At 41.3% G+C, this 22,731-nt stretch overlaps 1 protein-coding gene across 1 annotated transcript in view; it reads right to left on the reverse strand.

Annotated features, from left to right (window-relative positions):
* The window catches only part of RNF43 (ring finger protein 43), a 1,798,873-nt gene that overhangs the window by 877,240 nt on the left and 898,902 nt on the right, over positions 1 to 22,731 (reverse strand). The window contains exon 2 of the mRNA XM_044054855.1: positions 21,402 to 21,527. Coding sequence (XP_043910790.1) covers positions 21,402 to 21,527 — 126 coding nt within the window. The remainder of the gene's footprint in view (positions 1 to 21,401; positions 21,528 to 22,731) is intronic.

Raw genomic sequence — 22,731 nt, forward strand, 5'->3', positions numbered from 1 at the left:
AAGTTTCCCCAACGGGGTACTTAGGTTTAGTTGAAGACTTCGGTTCTGAAACTCGAAAATGAAAATTTCAGGAGTCAGCCGACCGGCATTTGCGAACTGCTTCTGCTTCGGGCACCGCACGGCAATAAAGACTGATGTAATGGCGTCGGCTGCATGCTTTATACCCCTGACGACCTGACGTCATGGAAGAAGGGACAGCAACCGACGCAGGACCCAAGACTTTGTTAATCAGGCCGACCGACAGCTACTGCAAGCAGATAACTCGAATGTAATGACTGCAACAATGAAACACAAAGAACATCTTAAAAAATATGCATATACTACAGTTCATTAACTTTTCTGCATAGTTCAGTTTTCTCCACAGGGTCCACACATTTAGCACTGCCAACAGCTTGAGTTAAGTGATGAAGCTGAATGGAAGAGTCTAGATGAATGGTACTGACATCCCCACTCATTCCACAACCAATTATATCTCTTTCTTGTGTCCACACCATGCCTTTCAGCACATCGGGCAAAATGGTTACGGGTTTTATGAGGTTGGGTTGCTAGCCCGGTGTCCAACGCTCCTTGGAGGGTGCACTACACACTCGCGCACACACTCACACCTAGGGTCAATTTAGAGTGTCCAATCCACCTACTGCATTTCTTTGGAATGTAGAAGGAAAAAGGAGCACCCAGAGAAAACCCACACGAACATAGGGAGGACATGCAGATTCTGCACAGAAGGCACCCCAGCCAAGAATCGAACCAGAGAACCTCTTGCTATGAGGTGACAATGCTAACCGTTGCACCACTGTGCTGCCCCCACAACCAATTAGGTAATCTAATGTGCTGTCCATGCAGGGACAACTTCTCGAAATGGTGCTCTTAGCAGATGACCTTGTACTCTTCCGTGTGCACACGCATAACAGTTTAACGTACTGGATGGGTTTCACACATGCACCTACACCTGCACTTATGAAGAGGATACTGAACGGACCTGCTTATCAGAAAATGTTTCTCACCTATCACTACACAGAACTGCAGTGCCCTGTCTGGTGTAGGACAATTGCATCCATTGTACAAAACAGAATGTATGGTGCACACATGTAAGCAAGCAAGCATTTAATATCAAGTACTGGCTGCTGGACCTAGAAAACAGGTACATACCTTGGGCAATGCTTGTAACTTCAAGAGGTCTGCTACATCTGACTGTGATATAATTTACTTACTGTACCAAAGCATTACATGACTTATCAAAGCAGTTTATATAAAAACTGTTTATACTAAGGCACATCTTCCTTCCATAATGTAAATGCAAGATGACAATCTCTGGAATGTCAGACAACAGAGACAAAGATTGTGCCTACACCATCTTTTTGGTATGGTAGTGTCCTGCACAACTGCCCCACTAAACTTTCTGAGTGTACATGTATCACATTTTTCTAGATAGTTTATGACCTAATTGGAGGTATAAGTCAGATGAGTTTGGGTTGAAGTTTAGTGGCTGTTAACCTAAGTATTAGAACTGAACACCACATCACCACATTTTCTGCACAGCAACAGACTGCTGAAAGAGAAGTTAAATGTGGTATCAGGAGGCTTAATGGGAGCTGCAGTATTAGCAGTGACTGCAGACCCTTATAGATCTCGAAATGGACTAGCCACAACTCAAAAACATTACTGCAAAATGTGAAAAATCACTGTAGAAGATTTGAGATTGCTTTTATTGTACTGTGAAAGTTCAAGAGTGGGATGATTATTTATTAATTAATTAATTAATTAATTAAAGTCAATGTGTGAAAATTCAAAGACCCACAAACTTTCTCAAATGATCTATTTTTAAGTGAAGTACCAAAGCATGAGTTTCTATTCTGGCTATGTTCTACACTTTTAGTTACATGGTTTCAAAGGCAGATGTTCAGTAATGCACCATATGATAGAAATATATGGCATTTGCCAAACCTTAAACATTGAATGCAAAACATAACCAGAGAGGGGAAAAAAGGAAAAAGAAATATATGCCACTTAGAAACTGGAACAGCCAATACTTTTGAATGTGTAGAACTTCTGGTCATCAAAGAAGCAAAATGCTCTCTCGACAGCCTGCCAACTTCAGATTTTACACTACTCAAATACTGATTTCCCGTAAAATTATCACTATAAATAGTCTTTAATACAGATTTGAAGAAATGCAAAAAGAAAAAAAAAAAAGAAAACATTTAATACATTTTTCCTCACTCTTTTCCAGTCATAAGAATGAGATAAAAAGATTACATATACACACAATGATTTGTAATGCAAAGAATGCTGTGCCTATGAATTAGTTTGCTGCTCTGAGCCAGAGATTTACACAACTTCTGGACCCTCCATCAAAAGTGTTAAATGATGCTAGCTGCACTGGCAAAGAAGGGCAAAGCTGTGAACAGGAATGGAGGAGACAGACAGGAATTGAGTTCCAAGTGCCATCTCACCCACATTTGTGAGAGGGGCTATGGAGCCTCTTCAACACTTGTGACACCACCAATGTGTCTGATGCATCCAAGTATTTGTTTAAATTGCAACTGCAGTGTGGGGATGCAGGTACATAACAAAAAAGCCCTACTCTCACAGATGAGGACAGCAACAGTCTTGGCAGGCATCTCTCATCTGCACGGGGCATGAATGGGTCAGTGTGAAATCTCACCCCGTGCAGGAACAAATGTGTTAATAAGGGGGTTGAAAACGAGACTACGGGTCTTCATGGGCATGTGGGATAGACCCCCTCCCCCCCCCAAAAAAGTATGAAAATATTTTTTCACTCTAAGCTTGTTGATGGACAACTAGTCATTTTAACAAATTAAAACTTAGTAAATCCCTCCAAGGAAACAAGAACTCAGTGGTTAAGACAAAATCCAGTAAATTGGCCACTTGTGGGTGAATCTTTCAAAGCATATGACATGATGGCATGCTCTGTCTTCCTGGAAACGTTGTTAAAATGCCACACATGTATACCATTGTGTGACAATATGAACAGCTGATAACGCTAAGTTTAAGTTGGAACTGCATCATGTTTAACTATACTGTTTAAAGGTTTGGGATTTTCAACAATATCCCTCACTTTACTTAAGAAATCAAATGGGGTTAAAATTATTTAAAATGGCAAAACAGTCATGCCTTTTTTAATATTAACAAAGTGTGAAAGACACTGCCCCTTCAGAGCAAGACGCTGTTTAATTATAATGTAAGCTGAAAACAGAATATCGTTATTCACTGTCAAGTAGATCAGTAATCAATATTCCATATGTGGGGGTTGTCCACATTTACATTCTCCAAATAAGTGTGGGTGTGGGTGTGTGTGAGTGTGTGTGTGTGTGTGTGTGTGTGTGTGTGTGTGTGTGTGTGTGCGTGCAAAACAGCAGAAGTTGATGATTACAACACAATGGGTGAACAGAAGAAAAGTACAGTTGTGTACACTTATCATAAATGTAGATGTTCGAGTGTATTCACTGTTGCAGTCATTATACTTGGGGTTATCCTGCTGGCAGGCTACCCTCAGTCGGCGTGAATTCCAAAGTCTAGGTCCGTCGTCAGATGCTGTCGACTCTTCCCTGACGTCAGTGCGCCAGGGGTATAAAAGATGCAGCCAATGCCATTTTCTTTAGTTTTTCTTGCCCCAGATGTCAGGTGCCCCCAAAAGGGTAGGCTAAAAATATGCCAATAAAACATGCATGCACCAAAATATATAATACCTTCATCTACAAGCAAATACACCACATAGGTTGTATAGATTAGAGAAGTGTATATAAGTTCCAGCAAAGAAATGGGGGATGCTGGGTGGGTAACCTGGACTGCAACAGTGAATACACTCGAACATCTACATTTATGGTAAGTGTACACAACTGTACTATGTTCTTCGTGTTTCACTGTTGCAGTCATTACACTTGAGTTGAATCCCAAAGCTATGGTTGGAAGGCTGGAGCTAAATAGCTTTAGGAGCGGCTATGAGGCCCTGCAGAATTGCAGTGGCAAAGCCTGCCCTGGATTTAGAGTAGAGTGGTAAATGATAGTGCTTTGTAAAGGTGTGCACTGAACTCCAGGTAGCAGCCTCTAAAATGTCTTTGGTTGGTAACTCCCCTGAGGAAGGCTGCTGAAGTGGCTGCTGTTCTGGTAGAATGTGGCCTAATGCCCTTAGGCACTGGCTTGCCATGTTGTGAATAGCAGAAACAAATGCAGTGGCCTATCCACTTTGAAACAGTCTGCTTTGAGATGGCCTTTCCTTGTGATCCTGCAGCATATGCCACTAGTAGTTGCTCAGTCTTTCTGAAAGCTTTGGTTCTGTTCAAGTAGAAGCATAGCTGTCTGTGTATGTCCAAAGAATGCAGAATTCTCTCCCCCTTATTCTGTGGGTTTGGATAAAAAGTAGGCAGATGAATAGTTTGGTTAAGGGCCACACTGGACACTACCTTAGGCATAAATGTCGGGTTTGTCATCAGAGAAACCCTGTCTGGATAAAAAATGATAAAAGTTTCCACAGCCATGAGTGCCTGTAGCTCTGAGACTCGTCTTGCAGAGGTTATTGCTAGGAGCAGAGCTGTTTTCCAAGATAAAAACTTTATATCAGCTGTAGCGGCTGGCTCAAAAGGGGGCAGAGTGAGTTTTTCCAAAACATAATTGAGGTCCCATGCAGGTATTGTTGATCTCCTTGGAGGCCTTAAGTTTTTGGCTCCTCTGAGGTATTGCCTTAACAAAGGATGACAAAAGATTGGTGGCTCTATACTGTAATGAGCTGAAAAGGCAGAGGCATGAATTTTAATTGATGAAAAGGATAGGCCTTTGTTCAGCATCTCAGTTAAGTATTGCAAAATCTGAGGAATATTTGGTACTGCTGTGTCAATTCCTTGTGCCTGAATCTCTTCCATTTTCCAGCATAAGATTTTCTAGTACTAGGCTTCCTGGCCTCCAAAATGACATCCATCACCGCTTTAGTGAGAGGTGTGTTTTGTATGACTACATTATCCACCATGCTGCCAGACTTAAGGTCTTGAGTTGGCTGTGCAGGATCTGATTGTTTTGTTGGGACAGTAGGTGAGGTATTTGAGGCAAGGACCAGGCTGGGCATTGAGACAAGTTCCTTAGGACTGGATACCAGGGGCCAGTCTGGGGCAATCAGTATCATTTTTGGCTTCTCTTGTCGGAACTTTAGGAGTACCTTGGGGAGGAGAGGCAGTGGAGGAAAGGCATATACTGTTAAGTTTTTCCAGCTGAAAGATAGGGCATCCACTTTCCATGCTTGTCTGTGATAAGTCCTTGTGCAAAATTTCTTTAGTTGGCAGTTGTGAGGAGAGGCAAATAGTTCTATGTCCGGGCATCCCCATTTCTTTGTTATCATGTTGAAGACTTGTGGATCCAATTTCCATTTGTGGAGATCCATGAGGTTTCTGCTTAGTTCGTCTGCCAGAGTATTTATCTTTCCTGGCAGGAATTTTGCCTGCAGATGTACTTGGTAAGTCAATGCTGTGTCCCACAAAGTTATGGCTAGTCTGCAGAGGGGGTAAGAATGAGTGCCTTCCTGCTTGTTTATATACCACATGACCGTGGTATTGTCTGTCTTTATCAGTAGTTGTCCTGGATGAAGTAGGTCCTTGAGGGCTGTCAGGGCATTCTGAACAGCTAGCATCTTTTTTTGATTGATATGTAGATGCATTTGGTTGGTGGACTATGTGCCTTGAATACACCTTCCTGCCATGTGTGCCCCCCCAGGTATAATCTGATGCATCCATTGTCAATGTCTGCCTGGCTGGGGGTAAGGTGAATGGCTGTCCCTTGTTCTGGTGACAGGCCTTGGCCCACCATCAAAACTCCTGTTGCAGGCAGGGAATGAGAGTAATTATTATTTCCAGGCTGTGGCAATGCTGAGTCCAAACACTTTTCAGGTACCATTGAAGTTTCCTCATATGCAGTCTTGCATATGGAATTAGTAGAATGCAAGATGCCATGAAGCCCAAAGCCTGCAGAATTTTTCTTGCAGATAACTGGGCCTTTGTTGCCAACAGTGTGAAGTAAGTAGTCAGTTGCCTTTGTTTGTTTGGCATGAGATAAGCCATCTGGGCAGTTGTATTTAAGCTTGCACCCAGGAATATTATCTCTTGAGAGGGTACGAGTTTTGATTTTTGTTCGTTGACTGTGAACCCTAGGCATGGTAGTAATCTTTTTACAAATGCCAGATGCTGTAGTAGAATGTCCTTGTTCTCTGCTTGAATGAGGCAGTCGTCCAAGTAAGGATTGTATTCCTCTGTCTGCAGAATGCAATTACTGGTGCCAGGCACTTTGTGAAGACCCTGGGCACAGTACATAAGCCAAAGAGCAGTGCAGAGAATTGACAGTGCATTGAGCAAGATTTGAATCTGAGGTATCTTCTGCATGCTTGTCTGATTGGGACATGCAGGTATGCCTCTTTTAGGTCTAAAGTCACAAGCCAAGCCTTCTTGCCCAGCACGGGCAGAAGCTGGTGCAAGGTCAACATTTTGAATTTTGGTATATCCAGGTATGTGTTTAGAATAGATAGGTCCAGTATTGGTCTCCAGGCTTTGTCCTTTCTGGGTATCAAGAACAGTCTTGAATAAAATCCTTGTCCCTGCTCTTGTTTTGGTACTTGTTGAATGGCCCTCATGTCCATGAGAGATGAGACTTGTTTTTGTGCCTCTGCCCATTGTTTTTTTGGTAGGTCTGGCCAACCGTTTGCCCTTGGCAGGGTATGAAAATGAAACTTGTAGCCCTGTGACACTATGTCTAAGACCCATTTGTCCTGGGTTATTATGTGCTAATTTTGAGAAAAAAGTGCTAGTTTTCCCCCTAAAGGTGCTGCCAAAAGATAAGTGCTTGGCGTAGACAGGGGGAAGTCATTGGGACTGTTTCCTGTAAGGCTGTGATTTGTCTTCTCCACTTTTGGAGGTAGAAGCACCCCATTGTTTAGACCTGTATGAACCTTGGGGCTGGGATCTGTCTCTTGGGCGTCTGTATCTGCCCCTTTGTGGTCTGTCTGACACTGGAAAGGACCAATTCTTTGTAGGCCAGTGTCTGCTAAATCTTGGAGGCTGTACCTGTAAGAAATCCTTGACTGTTTGCATAGATTTAGCTTTGTCCTCCATTTTCTTTAACACCTCTTCTGCTTTAACACCAAACAAAGTATCATGCTGTAATGGAGCATCTAATAATTTTGCTTTAACATGATCTGGTAAATTTTGTTCCTTTAACCAAGCATGCCTCCTAATGACAGAACCCGTGACAGTGGCCCTACAGGAGGCCTCCAAAGAATCAAAACCACATTGCAAAGTATGCATTCCAACTTGCTCAGCTGCATGCAATAAATCCTGCATTTCTTTGTTTTCTGCACCTTCAGAATTTATCAATATTTTCTGTTTAAGCAGTGACATAATATATTGCTGATATTTGAGCATATGAAACTGACAATTTAAAGCCCTTATAGCCAAGGTAGCAGAGGTGTAAATCTTCTTTCCCCATCTGTCTAATGCCCTAGAATCCCTGTCAGAGGGGGGTAGGGTTTTTTGCAGAGGATGCCTTGACCCCTTTGGGACCCTGAGAAATAGTTTCTGGGTCAGCAGCAGGGTTCTTGAAAAGGAATTTATGAGAGTCTGGCACCCTGTAGTACCTGTCCGGCTTAACAGGAACTGGAGGTAAGGAGTCAGGGGTCAGACTGGACTCTGAAAATACATCATCTACAATGTCTATCACAGGCGGAATAGCTACGGGCCTGTGTTGTGGGAGTAAAAGAAAGTCCCTGAGTCTTTTCTTAGATTCAGAATAATCTTGGCTCTCCTAGTGGAAATGTTCCCTCATGGTATGCAAGGTTTCCCCAAAAGAGTAATCCTCAGGAGGAGAGGCTGAAGGGATAGATTCTTTAGCATCAGAATCCTCATAGGGAGGAAGAGAGTATTCCTGATCAGAAGAGGAATCTGAAGAAATGGGAACCTGATCTGAAGATTCATATTCTGTCTCTTGCCTAGGCCTCTTATCAGGAGGGGGATGGGAGCCCCTGATCAAAGTAATTAAGTCTTCGGCCATTTTGAGCATCTGTTTTTTGGGCATGGATGCCTGACCATGAGGCTGCTGTACTTGTTTCTTTGTCTTTAAAGATGTTTTAGTCTTTGCCTTTGTAACTGGAGTCGCTTTAATGTATAATTGAGTAGGTGTGAAATCACCCTCAAAACCGATGCCTGCTCAGTGGCTCCGGACCCATCTGAGGGAAAAATTTCCGAAGGTCCAATACCTTGAGCTTCCAGCAGCCTAGGCGACTCCACGTGGGAGTCTGTAGTGGCCTGCGGGTCCAAAGTAGTGGGTGTCAAGGGCTGCGAAAGCACCTCATTGAGAGCCGGCGAACCGGCGACTGGCTTAGAAGAAGCCTCGTTGTCGGTTTTAGACCTCGGATGCCTGTCCTATTCTTTTTCTTTGCGTTTCTTGTGAATTGCGGTAGTCGGTTGGCTATCCAACGACATTGTGTAATTAAATCTTCTGCCAAAATAGTGAAAAGCAAAATCGTACCTGCGCTTTATAGTGCGCTGGTTAAATCTAGCACAAAACTGGCAACAAGCAACGTCGTGGTCAGGGCCTAGGCAAGGAATACAGTAAGAATGAAAATTCTTATGAGGTATTTGCTTCCCACAAGAAATACAATTATTAGCTTTTTCTGACATCAGTCTGGAGCAAGAAAAAAGTTGTCCCCAACGGGGTACTTGGCTTTTAATGAAGACTTTGGATCTGAATTTCGAACACGAAAATCTCAGGAGTCGGCCGACCGGCATTTGCGAACTGCTTCTGCTTCGGGCACCACGTGGCAAGAAAGACGAAAGAAAATGGCGTTGGCTGCATCTTTTATACCCCTGGCGCACTGACGTCAGGGAAGAGGTGACAGCAACTGATGCCGGACCTAGACTTTGGAATTCAGGCCGACTGAGGGTAGCCTGCCAGCAGGATAACCCAAAGTGTAATGACTGCAACAGTGAAACACGAAGAACATGCAAGGGTGCAGCCACGCATACTCTCTGTACTCAGAGTACATTTTTTTCTTAGCATCATAACAATACGGCTTTTTTCAGGTCATATTATGTCTACATCTTTCTATATGAATGTGTCCAACAAGAGATGCAATATTGCTAATCTAAAAACAATATCTAACAATTTTAGGAGGAACAGCTGAAAATGTTACTTATATTTATGAAGTGCTGGGGGGGTGCAGCATTTTGATGTATGTGTCCATTTTTTAAGTGATACATTTCCAAGCAGGGGTAGCACTAAGAATTTATGAATACAAAATGGAATTTGCCCACTACACCCCTGGTAGAAAATGTTAGGCTAATCACCCGGAACTCATTACTTTAAAACAGACTTTGCACATCAGAAAATTGTTTCTTAGAATGGTCTACACACAAATGAGTGTGAAGTGAGTATTGGAGGCTGTTTAACTTCTTTCCCAGGTTCAGAAGAACTCACTGAATATTAGGTAATGCTGGGTGTACCTCTCTGTTTGCTTGCTTTTATGAAATAAAATTTACAAAACCCATTTGAGGGATCCTTTCATTCAGCATCTCAATTCTTCCATGTTTTCCCTTCACATGGTATTAAACACACAGATAAATAGAAGTCTGACAGTGAAACGTCCTGTACTCCAACAGAAGCATTCTATGCTATTAGACTTTTAACATGTTTAATTAGAAATAATGCTCCACCATTTCTAAGTGCACTGTGACTTAAATGCTGTTTTGTTATTCAGCTAGTTTCAGAAAGGAATTACTGCTATTCCGTTTCATTTTATTTTCACATATACCTTGCAAGTTACCAGGACACATTTTAAGGACTAGCAGAGATTGCTATTTTCATTTTTGCTACACTGACGATGAACTGCATGCCCTCTCATATTTTCTGCAAAAAAAATTTGAAAAATTTCCATGGGAACATATTAAAATATATAGGTTCAGGCACAGAAAAGTACAAGTGCCATCAGGTTCAAACAGTCCAGAAATGACAGAAACCCATGATGACATTCTTGTAAGCATTTAGATTTTATATAGCTCAAAATGTTATACAAAACAGCTAATGTCAGGTCTACAGACTGAAGACACGGTGAACAGTAAACATCTGCCAAATAAATGGTTTTAACAGATCTCTAAAGATGCAATATTTATTTACTCTGCCCCCTCACACTGTAATGAATAAAATACAGTTAAGTATACTTACCTTAAATATCTTGATGAAAGGTCCGTGTCGTCTATTTTTGCATTAAAAGAATTGCTGTTCTGATCATACTGGCATTTCAGTGCTATTTTATGGCACCAGCAATTCCAGTAAGTGTATAACTTAATTAAAAAAATAATAATTTAAAATCTTACTTTCTACAGACTTATGAAGCACACACGGTTTCCCATCTCCAAAATTCACGCCATCATGTACTGCATTTTGATGACACTAACCTGGGTTTGGGAAAGTACAGTTGTGTACACTTACCATAAATGTAGATGTTCGAGTGTATTCACTGTTGCAATCATACTAGGGTTATCTGCCTGCAGGTAGCCCTCAGTCGGCCCGAATACCAGTCTTAAGTATTTCTGTGTCTGTTGCTGTCGCTTCTTCTATGACGTCAGGGGTATAAAAACAGGCAGCCAACGCCATTACATCAGTTTTTCTTGCCCCAAATGTCAGGAGTCCCAAAATAGGGAGCTAGTATATGGTGTGGAAACCACCACCAGTAAAGTAAAAACCAATACCATTAGGAATAGCCATAGATAGGAGAGATAGAAAGATAGAGAAAACCAGGGGGCTGGAGGGAGGGGAACCAGGACTGCAACAGTGAATACACTCGAACATCTACTAAGGTAAGTGTACACAACTGTACTATGTTCTTCATGCTTCACTGCTGCAGTCATCACACTTGGGTTGATTCCCAAAGCTGAGTAAGGGTGGAGGCAGTCAAAAAGAGTTAAGGCTGGCTAGTAGGCCCTGCAAGACTGCTGTAGCAAATCCTGCCCTGGATTTGGAAAAGATAGGTAAGTGGTAATGCTTGGTGAAGATGTGTACAGAACTCCAGGTTGCAGCTTCCAGAATGTCCCTAGTAGGGACTCCCCTGATAAATGCTGTAGAGGTAGAAGAAGCCCTAGTGGAATATGTTCTGACACCCTGGTGCTTGTTGCAGAAATGGATGCAGTGTGCTATCCATTTGGAAATGGTTTGTTTAGAAATGGCCTTGCCCTCTGCCCCTGTTGCAAAGTTGATTAGCAGCTGGTCAGATGTTCTGAAAGTCTTAGTCCTATCAAGGTAGAACCTGAGCTGTCTGTGCATGTCCAAAGTCTGCAGGATCCTTTCCCATTTATTCTGAGGGTTAGGGAAGAAGGTTGGCAAATGGATGGATTGGTTTAGGGCCACAATGGACACCACCTTAGGCATAAAGGACGGGTTGGTCCTGAGGGAAACCCTGTCAGCATGGAAGATAATGAAGGGTTTCACAGCCATCAGTGCCTGTAGCTCAGACACTCTTCTAGCTGAAGTGATGGCTAGGCTGTTTTCCAAGAAAGGAATTTTAACTCTGCTGAAGCAGCAGGTTCAAAAGGGGGGAAGCGTGAGCTTTTCCAGTACAAAGATAAGGTCCCAAGCAGGGGTGGGTGCTCTCCTTGGGGGCCGTAAGTTGTTAGCCCCTCTCAGGAACTGTTTGATGAGAGGGTAAGAAAATAGAGGTGGCTCAGTATTGTAATGAGCCGAAAGGGCAGAGGCATGAATCTTAATGGAGGAGAAGGATAGGCCTCTGTGGAGTAGCTCTGCCAGGTAATCCAGGATTAGAGGTAAGGAGGGCACTGTTGTGTCCTCTCCTTTAGACTGAATCCTAGAACAATATCTTTTCCACTTTTCCGCATAGGATTTCCTAGTACTAGGTGTTCTGGCTACAAGAATGATGTCCAGCACCTGTTTACTCAGGGTTGCTGGTGGAGTATTCAAGGAATAAGCCAGGCTGCAAGATTTAGGGTTTGCAATTGTGGATACAAAATCTGTCCCTCCTGCTGTGACAGCAGGGTAGGGGTCTGGTGTAGGTGTCAGGGTGGCATCATTGTCAGGCTGCGCAGAAGTGGGTACCAGTGCTGGCATGGCCAGTCCGGGGCAATTAGAATTGTCCTTGGCCTGTCTTCTTTTATCTTGAGTAGTACTCGAGAGAAGGGGCAGAGGGGGAAAGGCATAGACTGAGAGTTTTTTCCCACTGAAAGGATAGGGCATCCACCTTCCAGGCCCTGCTGTGAGGGTTGCTAGTGCAGAATTTGCTTAACTGGTGGTTGTGGGGGTAGGCAAACAGATCCATCTCTGGATCAGAAGGTTGAAGGTGCAGGGCTCCAATTTCCACTCGTGTGGGTCTAGGAGATTTCTGCTTAAGTCGTCTGCCAGTGAATTTTGTTTGCCTGGCAGGAATTGAGCTTGTAGATGGACTTGGTTGTCCAAAGCTGTGCTCCACAGAGTCATGGCTAACCTGCAGAGTGGGTAAGAATGGGTTCCCCCCTGCTTGTTTATGTACCACATAACTGTGGTGTTGTCTGTTTTTATCAGCAGTTATCCTGGAAGGATTAGGTATCTGAAAGCTGTCACAGCATTCTGTACAGCTAGCATCTCCTTTTGGTTGATGTGCGGGAGAATTTGGTTTGGGCTCCAGTGGCCCTGAATGCATTTGCCAGCCATGTGGGCCCCCCATGTATAGTCTGATGCGTATGTGTTCAGGGTTTGGGCAGCATGGGGTAGAGTAAAATGCAGTCCCTTGTTGTGGTTGCATGCTTCTGCCCTCCAAAGGAACTCTGCCCTCATACAAGGTATGATAGGAATGACTGTTTCCAGGTCCTGAGAATGTTGGCACCAAAGACTTTTTAAGTATCACTGAATTTTCCTCATATGCAGTCTTGTATATGGAATTAGCAGAATACATGAGGCCATGAACCCTAAAGGCTTGCAGTTATCTGGGTTCTGGTGGCCATTTGCTTGAAGTAGTCTGTCAGATATACCTGTTTTTCTGAAGTGAGAAATGCCATCTGGGAAGTTGTGTCCAAGCTTGCTCCAAGGAATACAATCTTTTGACTGGGCACCAGTTGTGATTTCCTTTCGTTGATGGTGTACCCCAATGAAGTGAGGAGGCTTTTTACAAATGCCAGGTGCTGAAGCAGCAATTCCTGGCTGTCTGCCTGAATCAGGCAGTCATCCAAGTACGGGTAAATCTGGATATTTCTCTGCCTGCAGTATGCAATGACTGGAGCCAGGCATTTTGTGAATACCCTGGGTGCAGTACATAAGCCAAAGGGAAGTGCAGAGAACTGATAATGCATAGATCCTACCCTGAAACGTAGATATTTCCTGCATGATTCCCTGATGGGGATGTGCAGATAAGCTTCTTTTAAATCTAGGGTAACTAACCAGGCATCCTTGGCTAGCATAGGGAGAAGCTGTTGCAGGGTAAGCATCTTGAATTCTGGGACCGCCAAGAAGGTGTTGAGAACTGAAAGATCCAGGATTGGGTGTCAAGAACCCTCTTTCCTGGGTACCAGGAATAGTCTGGAGTAGAAATGCTGACCCCTTTGTTCTACTGGAAACTGGCTGAATAGCTCTGATGTTGAGCAGGGAAAGGACTTTGTTTTGAGCCTCTGCCCACTGATTTGGAGGAAGGTCTGGAAACCCGCTTGGGGTTGGCAGTGAATGGAAATAAAATTTGTACCCCTGGGATACAATGTTGAGGACCCATCGGTCCTGAGTGATGGACATCCAGTTTTTTGCATGAAGGACAAGTTTTCCTCCTAGGGGCACAAGCAATTGGGCAGGGCTGGGAAGAAGAGTTGAGAAGTCATTGTGAACTTTTTCCATAGGGAGGTGGCTTACCACTCCCTGTTTTAGGGGTGGGAGCACTCCATTGCTTAGATCTCTGCATAACCTGAGACTGTAGTCGGGGTGGTCTGTTTCCCCTGGGTCATGTTTGGAAAGGCTTGGAGGGGGCAGAAAGGATCACTGTTTTGAAGGGCAATGCCTACTGAATCGAGGGGGGTGCACTTGTAAGAATTATTTAACAGTTTGCATAGATTTAGCTTTTTCTTCCATGTTTTTAAGAACAACTTCTGCTTTGGTGCCAAACAAAATGTCCTTATTTAAAGGAGCGTCTAGTAATTTGGATTTAACATGATCTGGCAAGGTCTGCTCCTTCAGCCAAGCATGTCTTGTCAGTACAGAGCCAGTGACTGCAGCCCTGTAAGAGGCTTCTAGGGCATCAAAACCACACTGCAAAGTATGCTTACTAACTTGGTTTGCAGAATGCACAAGCTCTTGCAAATCTTTATTTTCTGCACAATCTGGAAATATTACCATTTTTTGTTTAATGAGTTCCATAATATGTTGCTGGTACTTCAGCATGTGAAACTAGCAATTCAATGCCCTGACAGCAAGAGTTGCAGAGGTATACACCTTCTTACCCCATCTGTCTAAAGCTCTGGAATCCCTGTACGAAGGGGTAGGCTTTTTGGCTGTAGTAGCCTTAATACCTTTAGGTCAATGGAAAATGATCTCTGGATCAGCAGTAGGATTCTTGAAAAGAAACTTGTGGAAATAAGGTACTCTGTAGTACCGGTCAGGTTTCCTAGGGGCAGGGGGTAAGGTGTCTGGAGTAAGACTGGATTTCATGAAAACATCATCCACAACATCCAGGACAGGGGGAATAGCTAAAGGCCTGTGCTGAGGTAGGTCTAAAAATTCTCCGAGTCTCCTTTTGGATTGAGGACAGTCTTGGCATTCCTGATGGAAATGCCCTCTTAAAGTATGTAAGGTTTCACCAAAAGAGAAATCCTCTTGAGGGGAGGAAGAGGGATTGGATTCCTCTGCATCTGAATCCTCATAGGCTGATAAGGGCATGTCCTGATAATCAGAAAGTTCAGAGTCATCGAACTCCTGGTCTGCAGAATCTGAAGGCAACTGAATTCCTTGTCTCTTAGCAGAGGAAGGCTGGTTTTCCCTAATTACCGTTATAAGGTCTTCAGCCATTCTAAGCATTTGTTTTTGTGGCATGGGGGCCTGATCATGCACTTTGGTCGTTGGTTTTCTAGGCGTAGTGCGTACTCTGGGCCTAAGAAACTCAGTAGTTTTGGCTAAAAAAAGAAGTTGTCAGTTTGATTCAAACATCGGAAGGTCAGAAAACACCCTCAGAAGCCGGTGCCTGCCAGCGGCTCCGGACTCATCCAAGGTAGAGATAGCCGCTGGTTCCATAGTCGAAGAAGCATCTCGCTGCATACTGGACTCTGAATCTCAGCAGAGGTCTGCAAATCCAAAGAAGCGGGCATCAGGGGCTGCAAAGGCACCTTCACGGAGTACCAGCGGACTGGCAACTAGCTTAACGGAAGCGTTGTCAGCAGTTTTGGACCTATGCGGTCTGTCTCTGTCTTTATCCTTACGTTTTTTCGGAAGATCGGTAGTCGGATGGCTTACCAAAGCCATTTCGGAATATGGAGCTAGAGAGCGAAAGAATTTAGCAACAAAAATAGCCAGACAACGAATGGTTCAGGCATTAAACAAGGCACAAAACCAACAGCAAGGGACGTTGTGGTCTGGGCCTAAACAGGTGATGCACTAAGAATGAAAATCTCTGTGAGGTATTTGCTTTCCACAGGCAAGACAATTGTTAACTTTTTCTGACATCGGTTAGAGCAAGAAAAAAGGATCCCCAACGGGGTACTTAGCTTTAGAAGACTTCAGGATTATCAACTCGAAAAACGAAAATTTCTGGTAGCGGCCAACCGGCACTTGCGAACTGCTTCTGCTTCGGGCTCCTCCTCGGCAAGAAAGACTGATGTAATGGCGTCGGCTGCCTGTTTTTATACCCCTGATGACCTGACATCATGGAAGAAGCGACAGCATCCGACACAGAAATACTACGAGACTCTGGTATTCAAGCCAACTGAGGGCTACCTGCAGGCAGATAACCCTAGTGTGATGACTGAAACAGTGAAACACGAAGAACATCAAGGAAAGATGGACTTATCTGCTGAAATGCCAAGGTCTTTAGGAATGTTCACCATTTTGCTCTCTGCAAGTTGCATTCTAGCAGAAAGTCTCTGTTTCTTGCTGACAATGAGAGCATCAATCTCTTCAGCTGAAATTAGCATGAGACAACCATTTGGAAAAAGTCTGCTTTGACACATGTTGTCCTTTTTTTTTTTTTTTTAACCTTCACAAGAGATGAATACATTATCAGAATTTATGAAAGATTTTGTCCTGTCAAGAGAGTACAAGTTTTCTGTAAACATCCAAGATATGGAGTATCCTTTCTCATTCACTTTTAGGCTCTTAACATGAAAAGCTATGCTAATTGCTGTGAACTCTGCAAGAAAAGTGTGTGAGTTACAAGTTCTTATGGTTGGGCATTTTTCATAAAGATAGGGTTTCCTTAAGAATTAATCCTTCCTTTTTATACCTAAAGTGGTATCCTATTTTAACTTGAGCCATGCTATCCATCTCAGACTTCTTTCCAAAACCTAAAAATGGAACTCGGACAACAGAATAACCACAATTTTTTAATGCAACTAAAAATGATATAACAACCAAATGGACCTGTTCACAAGTCACACTGCACTGATAAGATCACCAAACAGGTTTTTAATTATAACTCGGGACCAACACACCCATAACTGTAAAGTATATACAGTTTTTCCTGTTTCTCTGTTACAGAAAGAGTATAACGTTACTGTTTACCTTCTTCATCCTTTTATAAAATGGTCTTTGTCAATTCAGTTTTATTACCTATACACTCTTTCCTATCCTTATGTATTTTCACCCATCATCTACACTTACATCTCTAATGTCCTATTAATATCATAATCTCCTGCTATCTTACATACATCTTATTTGTCCTACTTACTTGGGATACCTCAAACATTTACAAATGTCTAAAAAAAAAAAACAAAACTGACCTAAAAACACTTTTTGCACTGCTGATTACCTAGGTTCTGCAAAAGATTAAGGAGTTAAGGGAACTGGTTAAATAGCTGCTCTCCTTCAAAGGAAGGGTGGTATTCAGTGTTGACACTAATACCACGGCACCTAACAGAACCTGGGTAAAAGGCTGTGTGTGCGTGTTACTAAAAATAAACCCTATTGGTGTTTCTTCTGTCAAGCAACTCAAGAAAACCTAAACCCTGCCTACACCTGTGTAAAAGTACCCATTACTCTACAGGTGTCATAATCCCCTGATAGCTACAAAGATAAGATATTTTAGTAACAGATAGTTCCTAGTCACAATCCAATTGATGGTTGACTGTTGGCTACAAAAGACACAAGAGAAACAAATAAAAAGGAAACTATATTTCAGCTCAGAACTCTCGATATCAGAGACAGTGTCAATTAGAAGTGTTCCTCCTGGGAAAAGTTTCTATGATTTTTCTGAAGAAAGCTACCATGGCATGAAGTTACAATCGCATGTATAGCACCAGTGACCCAAATACGAATGCATTACCAAACAAATCAGGCAGGACCCCATCAAAGGCACATTCTTGGGAGCAGAGATTAAAGACATGAAGCACAAGTGGCCTTGATAACTGAAAAAAACTTGATTTATTCATGCTATTACCTTGGCAAAGTCTGCTAAAAATTTATACATTCTCCATCTGTAATTACAAGGATTCCATAATGTTTTCTTTCTTTACTACTCAAATGCTATACTTACAGGAAAGAAAAAATATATATTCAAGAAAGGAACCTCCCTGACAGCAGTAATGAATTTGTAGACAATGCAAGCCTGAAAGTAAAGTAAACTGGCATGTTCTTTGCAAAGTCATGTGGGTGGAACATAAATTAGAAGGATGATGTCATGCTCTATTACAAAGTATATCATTTTCTACCACAAACTCTCCAAAGTCTACAGACACCTAATATTAAGGAGCAAAGCAAACCTACATATATAAGCTTAATCAGTACCCATTCACACTTTTAAAAGTATACACTGTGGAATTGAGTCCAGTACAGAATGGTTGATTTCACACACCTTTGACTAAGATTCACTGAACCACGACTCTTTCAGAAACACTCATTATGGTTTTAACAAAACTAGACAACGATAAAAGCACAGTATTGAAGTAACAACCCATGTCGTGAAACCATTTCTAAAATTCCAACCAACAAACTAAACTCCCCAGCCTACTACTTACCTCCAATATCATACAACCTAATCAAGACAGTCTTGCCAGAATAACTTAATAATGCAGACTAGTTAAGAAATTAACTAACAATTCAGGTATCAAGACAATGACAGGACCACAATGTGGAAGGCTAACTACAAAAAGGTAAAATGTTCTCAACCTCATGTCCAGAATCAGGGGGAAAACTCAAAAAAGGGACTACAGTGCCAAAATCATGGGACACTTTTTTAAAACACTGATACCACTGACTAAAAAACATGACACTTAAACGTTGGAACCACTGACTAAGAAGCTTGACAGACTAAGAGAACATGAATGTGCATTTTCTAAAATCACCATTTTAGGAGGGGCAATGCAAAATTATAAGCCAGAATCAGTGACACTTAAGAGGTAAAAAATAAATAAAAGCAAAAAGGATATTAAGTATTGACAAAAAGTATGCACAACTACGAAAAAGGAAACACATACAATACAACTCATTTATTTATATCTGTAGATCAGTAATGTCCATCTGGAAAACTTATTTTCAGAGGAGTCTCAGGAATAAAAATTCTCAGGACAGAAGTAATATCAAAATGTCCATATTTTTCCAGGTTGTGTGATTTCTTGTCTAATTTAAACTGATACAAAATGTACCTGGAAATTCCATTACAGTCACACAAAATATAACTGGAAATTTCATTATGGAAGTACATGTCTTAATTGACAAAACTACCTTTCCATCTTACTAGCTTAACATTAACACTGCACTTTAAACTTAAAACACTGCATAGATATTAAAATATTTCAAATATGAGTACAGGACCCTTATTAGTGAACTGCAGATGGTCATAAGGAAAAGGAAGAGACAGAAAGACATAAGTGAGCCCGTATTTACCACACAATTCACGATAACAGTACAGGCCCTTTCAAAAGCTGTGTGTTGTTTCAGTTTTACACAATTAAGTACATTTCTTTACCCTATTAGCACGTTAGCAACAATTATACATTTTGAACTGAAGGATGCATAGTCCATACAGATATTTCAGGCTTTATATGACATTAAAATTGTGCAGCCTCAAAGCAGGGGAATCCTTTTATGAAGCAATGTTGTACATTACATGCTTAAGACATCAGTTAGTTTCTGACTGGGCTGCCCTGCTACTACAGATTTTAGTTTACAATTCCTAACTTAGCTGATACTGGTGGTGTTATAGGAGGATCTACTTTCAAAATCTACTAGAAACAAGGCTCAAATGCTACTCATCCTAGTTGTTTTTGTAAAGATGGGTTTTGAAGTGTTTGCAACTTCTAATGTATTTTACTGAAATAAAAATACGTATGTGCAGCAGGAAAACAATTCTCTGTATCAATTCATTATTAGTGTACCAGAACAATAAAGAAAATAAGTTAAAAAACAAATATGATTGTATTTTTATGATTTTGCTGATGTATATAATGCTGCTGGCTTTGAAAAAAATTTAATAAAAGGGACTTTTCAAAAAAATTCTTCCTCAAACACTGCAGCTGCTAATGTTACTTTTTTATAAGAGACGCTGTCTTTAGATATAAAAATACATGGCCACAGTCATGCTTGTGTGTAATTCTAGCAGACTTTATGCCTCTCGGATGTTTACAACTGAGATGCTGAATGCACTTATATTGTCTATGAAACAGTTCCTGTATGTCTTTAACTGGTTAAATCTGTTAACTGAAAATACAGCGTTAGGTGACAAAGCAAATTCATCTTTTACCATCAAGTATAAGCTAAACAAAATCTGTTCTGCTGCAACACGTTACCATAATTTTTTCATGGTATACTACTTATTGGCTAATACACAGGTACAGTGAAAGACTATGAACCTTCATTTGGGCCCCAAAATGTAAATTACATTTAAAAAAATAATAAGTTTTCTTGCCAATCTGTTGTCACAGAGTTAGACCTGTCCGCAAAAAGAAGATTCATAGTTTTGGCACGATCAATTTAAAAAAAAACCAGCAGAACAGCATACTAACTGTAGACTTGAGTCTTAAATACATGCATCTTCTGTTATTGTTCAGTGCTGCCTGTATTCCTTTTTTTGTTTTATTTAAAAAAATAAGCCTGAAACTATCTATGGTCAACAATACCACTCACTAACTCCAGCTCACTCTCAAACTTGTCAGATTTGCCAGTCTCATTAATTCTGCTCTGATGATAGCAGATGCCTTAAATCTTTCAACCAATCAAAACAGGCTTAATATGTCTTTTTTTAACTGCTGAAGATAAGTCTGAAAATGATTTCTACACTGCAAAGGAAAGGGAGCGGGAAAGATCACAGGCATGAATAACCAGCCAAAGAAAACAACAATTCAATTTGCAGAACTGAAGTAACAGTTCATTAAGTTTAGTTTTAAAAGAGAGAATACTTTCGACCTTGTAATAATACCCACTAAAATTACTAAATGTTCCTTTAGCTGAATCAGAATTAATTGCAGTTATATAGACTGTTCAGAGAACTAGGAGAGAGAGAGCACTAGCAATCATGGGAAAGATTATAATTGATAAGAAAAATCATTATAAGCCAGGACAAAAGTGCTATTAGCTTAATCCAAATTTAAATTCTACAAAATCACTTCCCAACTCTGCCATTAAGTAGGTGCTCTCACATGGCTGACTACTATATGCAACTGCTTCCTCAGCCCTTTTTACGTTGTCTTGGATTCTTACATGTTTTCAACACTCATATCTTGCCTTTCCTCAGAAATACCTTCTAGTCTTAAGTCGCTTGCATCTTCCAACTGTGTAAGGAATTTAAGAAGTTGAGAGGCACTGTACAGACATTATATACTGCACAGTCATAGTAATTCATGCAGAGTTTAACAGAAGCAAGGATCACAAGAAAACACTTCGGCAATATTACCTGCCTAATTGCATCAAAGCAAGAAAAGTTGCTGTCTAGTGTTCCTAACTAATCTTGTCAGCAGTATTCCTGACCTGCCTACTGGCACAATGTTTAATCTGCACACAGGAACTTTATTGCTCTGCTGTTCCATTCCTGCTGTAGTCCTTAGTTCTTGATTCACTGTCAAAACAGCATTATCATCTCACTAACCTACTCAAAATATCTGTACTGCTGATCAAAAACCAAACTGAGTATTACATCAATGAAGTGGTACTGCATATTAGTTTTTGCTGTGTAGCATGATAAAAACAATGAACAATATCTATCTGAGAAGCACCAGTCCGAGGCAGGTGCAGTAGAGACAAAACTGTACCTTGTTAAGCAATGACAAGCAGGGGTGAGGGTCCCGATCTGGGCTCTCCAACTTGACAATGGTGACAAATCCATGCTCCTTAAGGTCTTCTTCTTCACTGGTGTTACACAGAGATAGAGGGTGAAACTGTTGAAAGAAAAACAGAAAAATACGATATTACTGAAAGTAAAAGCTGACAAGCACACTTTAAAGTAACCAGGTATGCATAGCAGACTGATAAAAAGTAAAATATAATGGTAGGTATACTAGCTGAATGACAGGATCAAATCTCACCAAAGTTAAAACAAACACTTTACGACTGGACATAGCAGACAACATTTTACATGATGTGCATGTTTTACTTAGCTGCAGAAAAAATGGAGGTGGATGCTCTCCAGACAATCATCATTAATTTGCAATACATCAGCGCTATCAGTTTTAAACTATCAAATGAGATTAAAATCTGCCATACAATAATTTTCCTGTTAAAACAGAGAGTACAACTGAAAAGGTTATCTTGTTCTACATGGAAGGTTTGGGCAGTGAATACTGAAGAATAAAAATATATGTGGGTATGTACTACTCCTATTCCATTTTTTTTTTCTTTTCAAGCAGTTTTCTGTGATACGAAGTACTACTAAAAAAATAAAAATAAAACTTTGATCAACAAAGTCAGAAGATGAATGCTCCAAACAGAAAAGGGCAAAATGTGAACTTTTGACAATGGTATAGATTTCACACCCCAACTTCCTGCACTCTCCTTACTAAAGATAACGTCATAGGGAAACTAACACAAGGACAGTGAAAAGTCGCAGGCTGCTGATTTTGCAGTCACCAAGCTGTGCCAATCAATGAGTGCCCATACTGTTTTTCTGTGACACTTCCAAACTCACTTCTTCTGCAGCTTCCCTCATCAAAAGACAGTAGCTTGGTAAGTGTGTCCCACCACCTATTTCATATAACTAAGGGGTCTCTACCTGATTAGCATGGTGATGCAGAGTTTGAGACTTTTTCATACTTTAAGCAGCCTTGGTACATAGTGTAGCTAGCCCCTCCTAACATAACTCTACTGTCAAAGCTTGAGTTTACCAACTTCATAAGGAATTGGTACAACAGGCCTGTATTTTTGTTTCTACGTTTTGACAAGATCATTTTTCCTACATATACTCTGTGCTGTTTTCCATATGTAATGCCACAATTTCCCCACTTTAATCCCTCTTATAACAGCTGTGGCAGTCAGCCCCTAAAAAATCAAGTTTCTGCCATTCTGATCAGTTTTTAAATAGCTGAAACAGATACCTAATTGAGGCTACACTGGGCGAACAGTTTGTGTTTAACACTGTCTGGCACT

This window comes from Protopterus annectens, chromosome 13.part0 (genome assembly GCF_019279795.1).
Source record: "Protopterus annectens isolate FY-2018-M chromosome 13.part0, PAN1.0, whole genome shotgun sequence".
Classification (NCBI taxonomy): Eukaryota; Metazoa; Chordata; order Ceratodontiformes; family Protopteridae; genus Protopterus; species Protopterus annectens.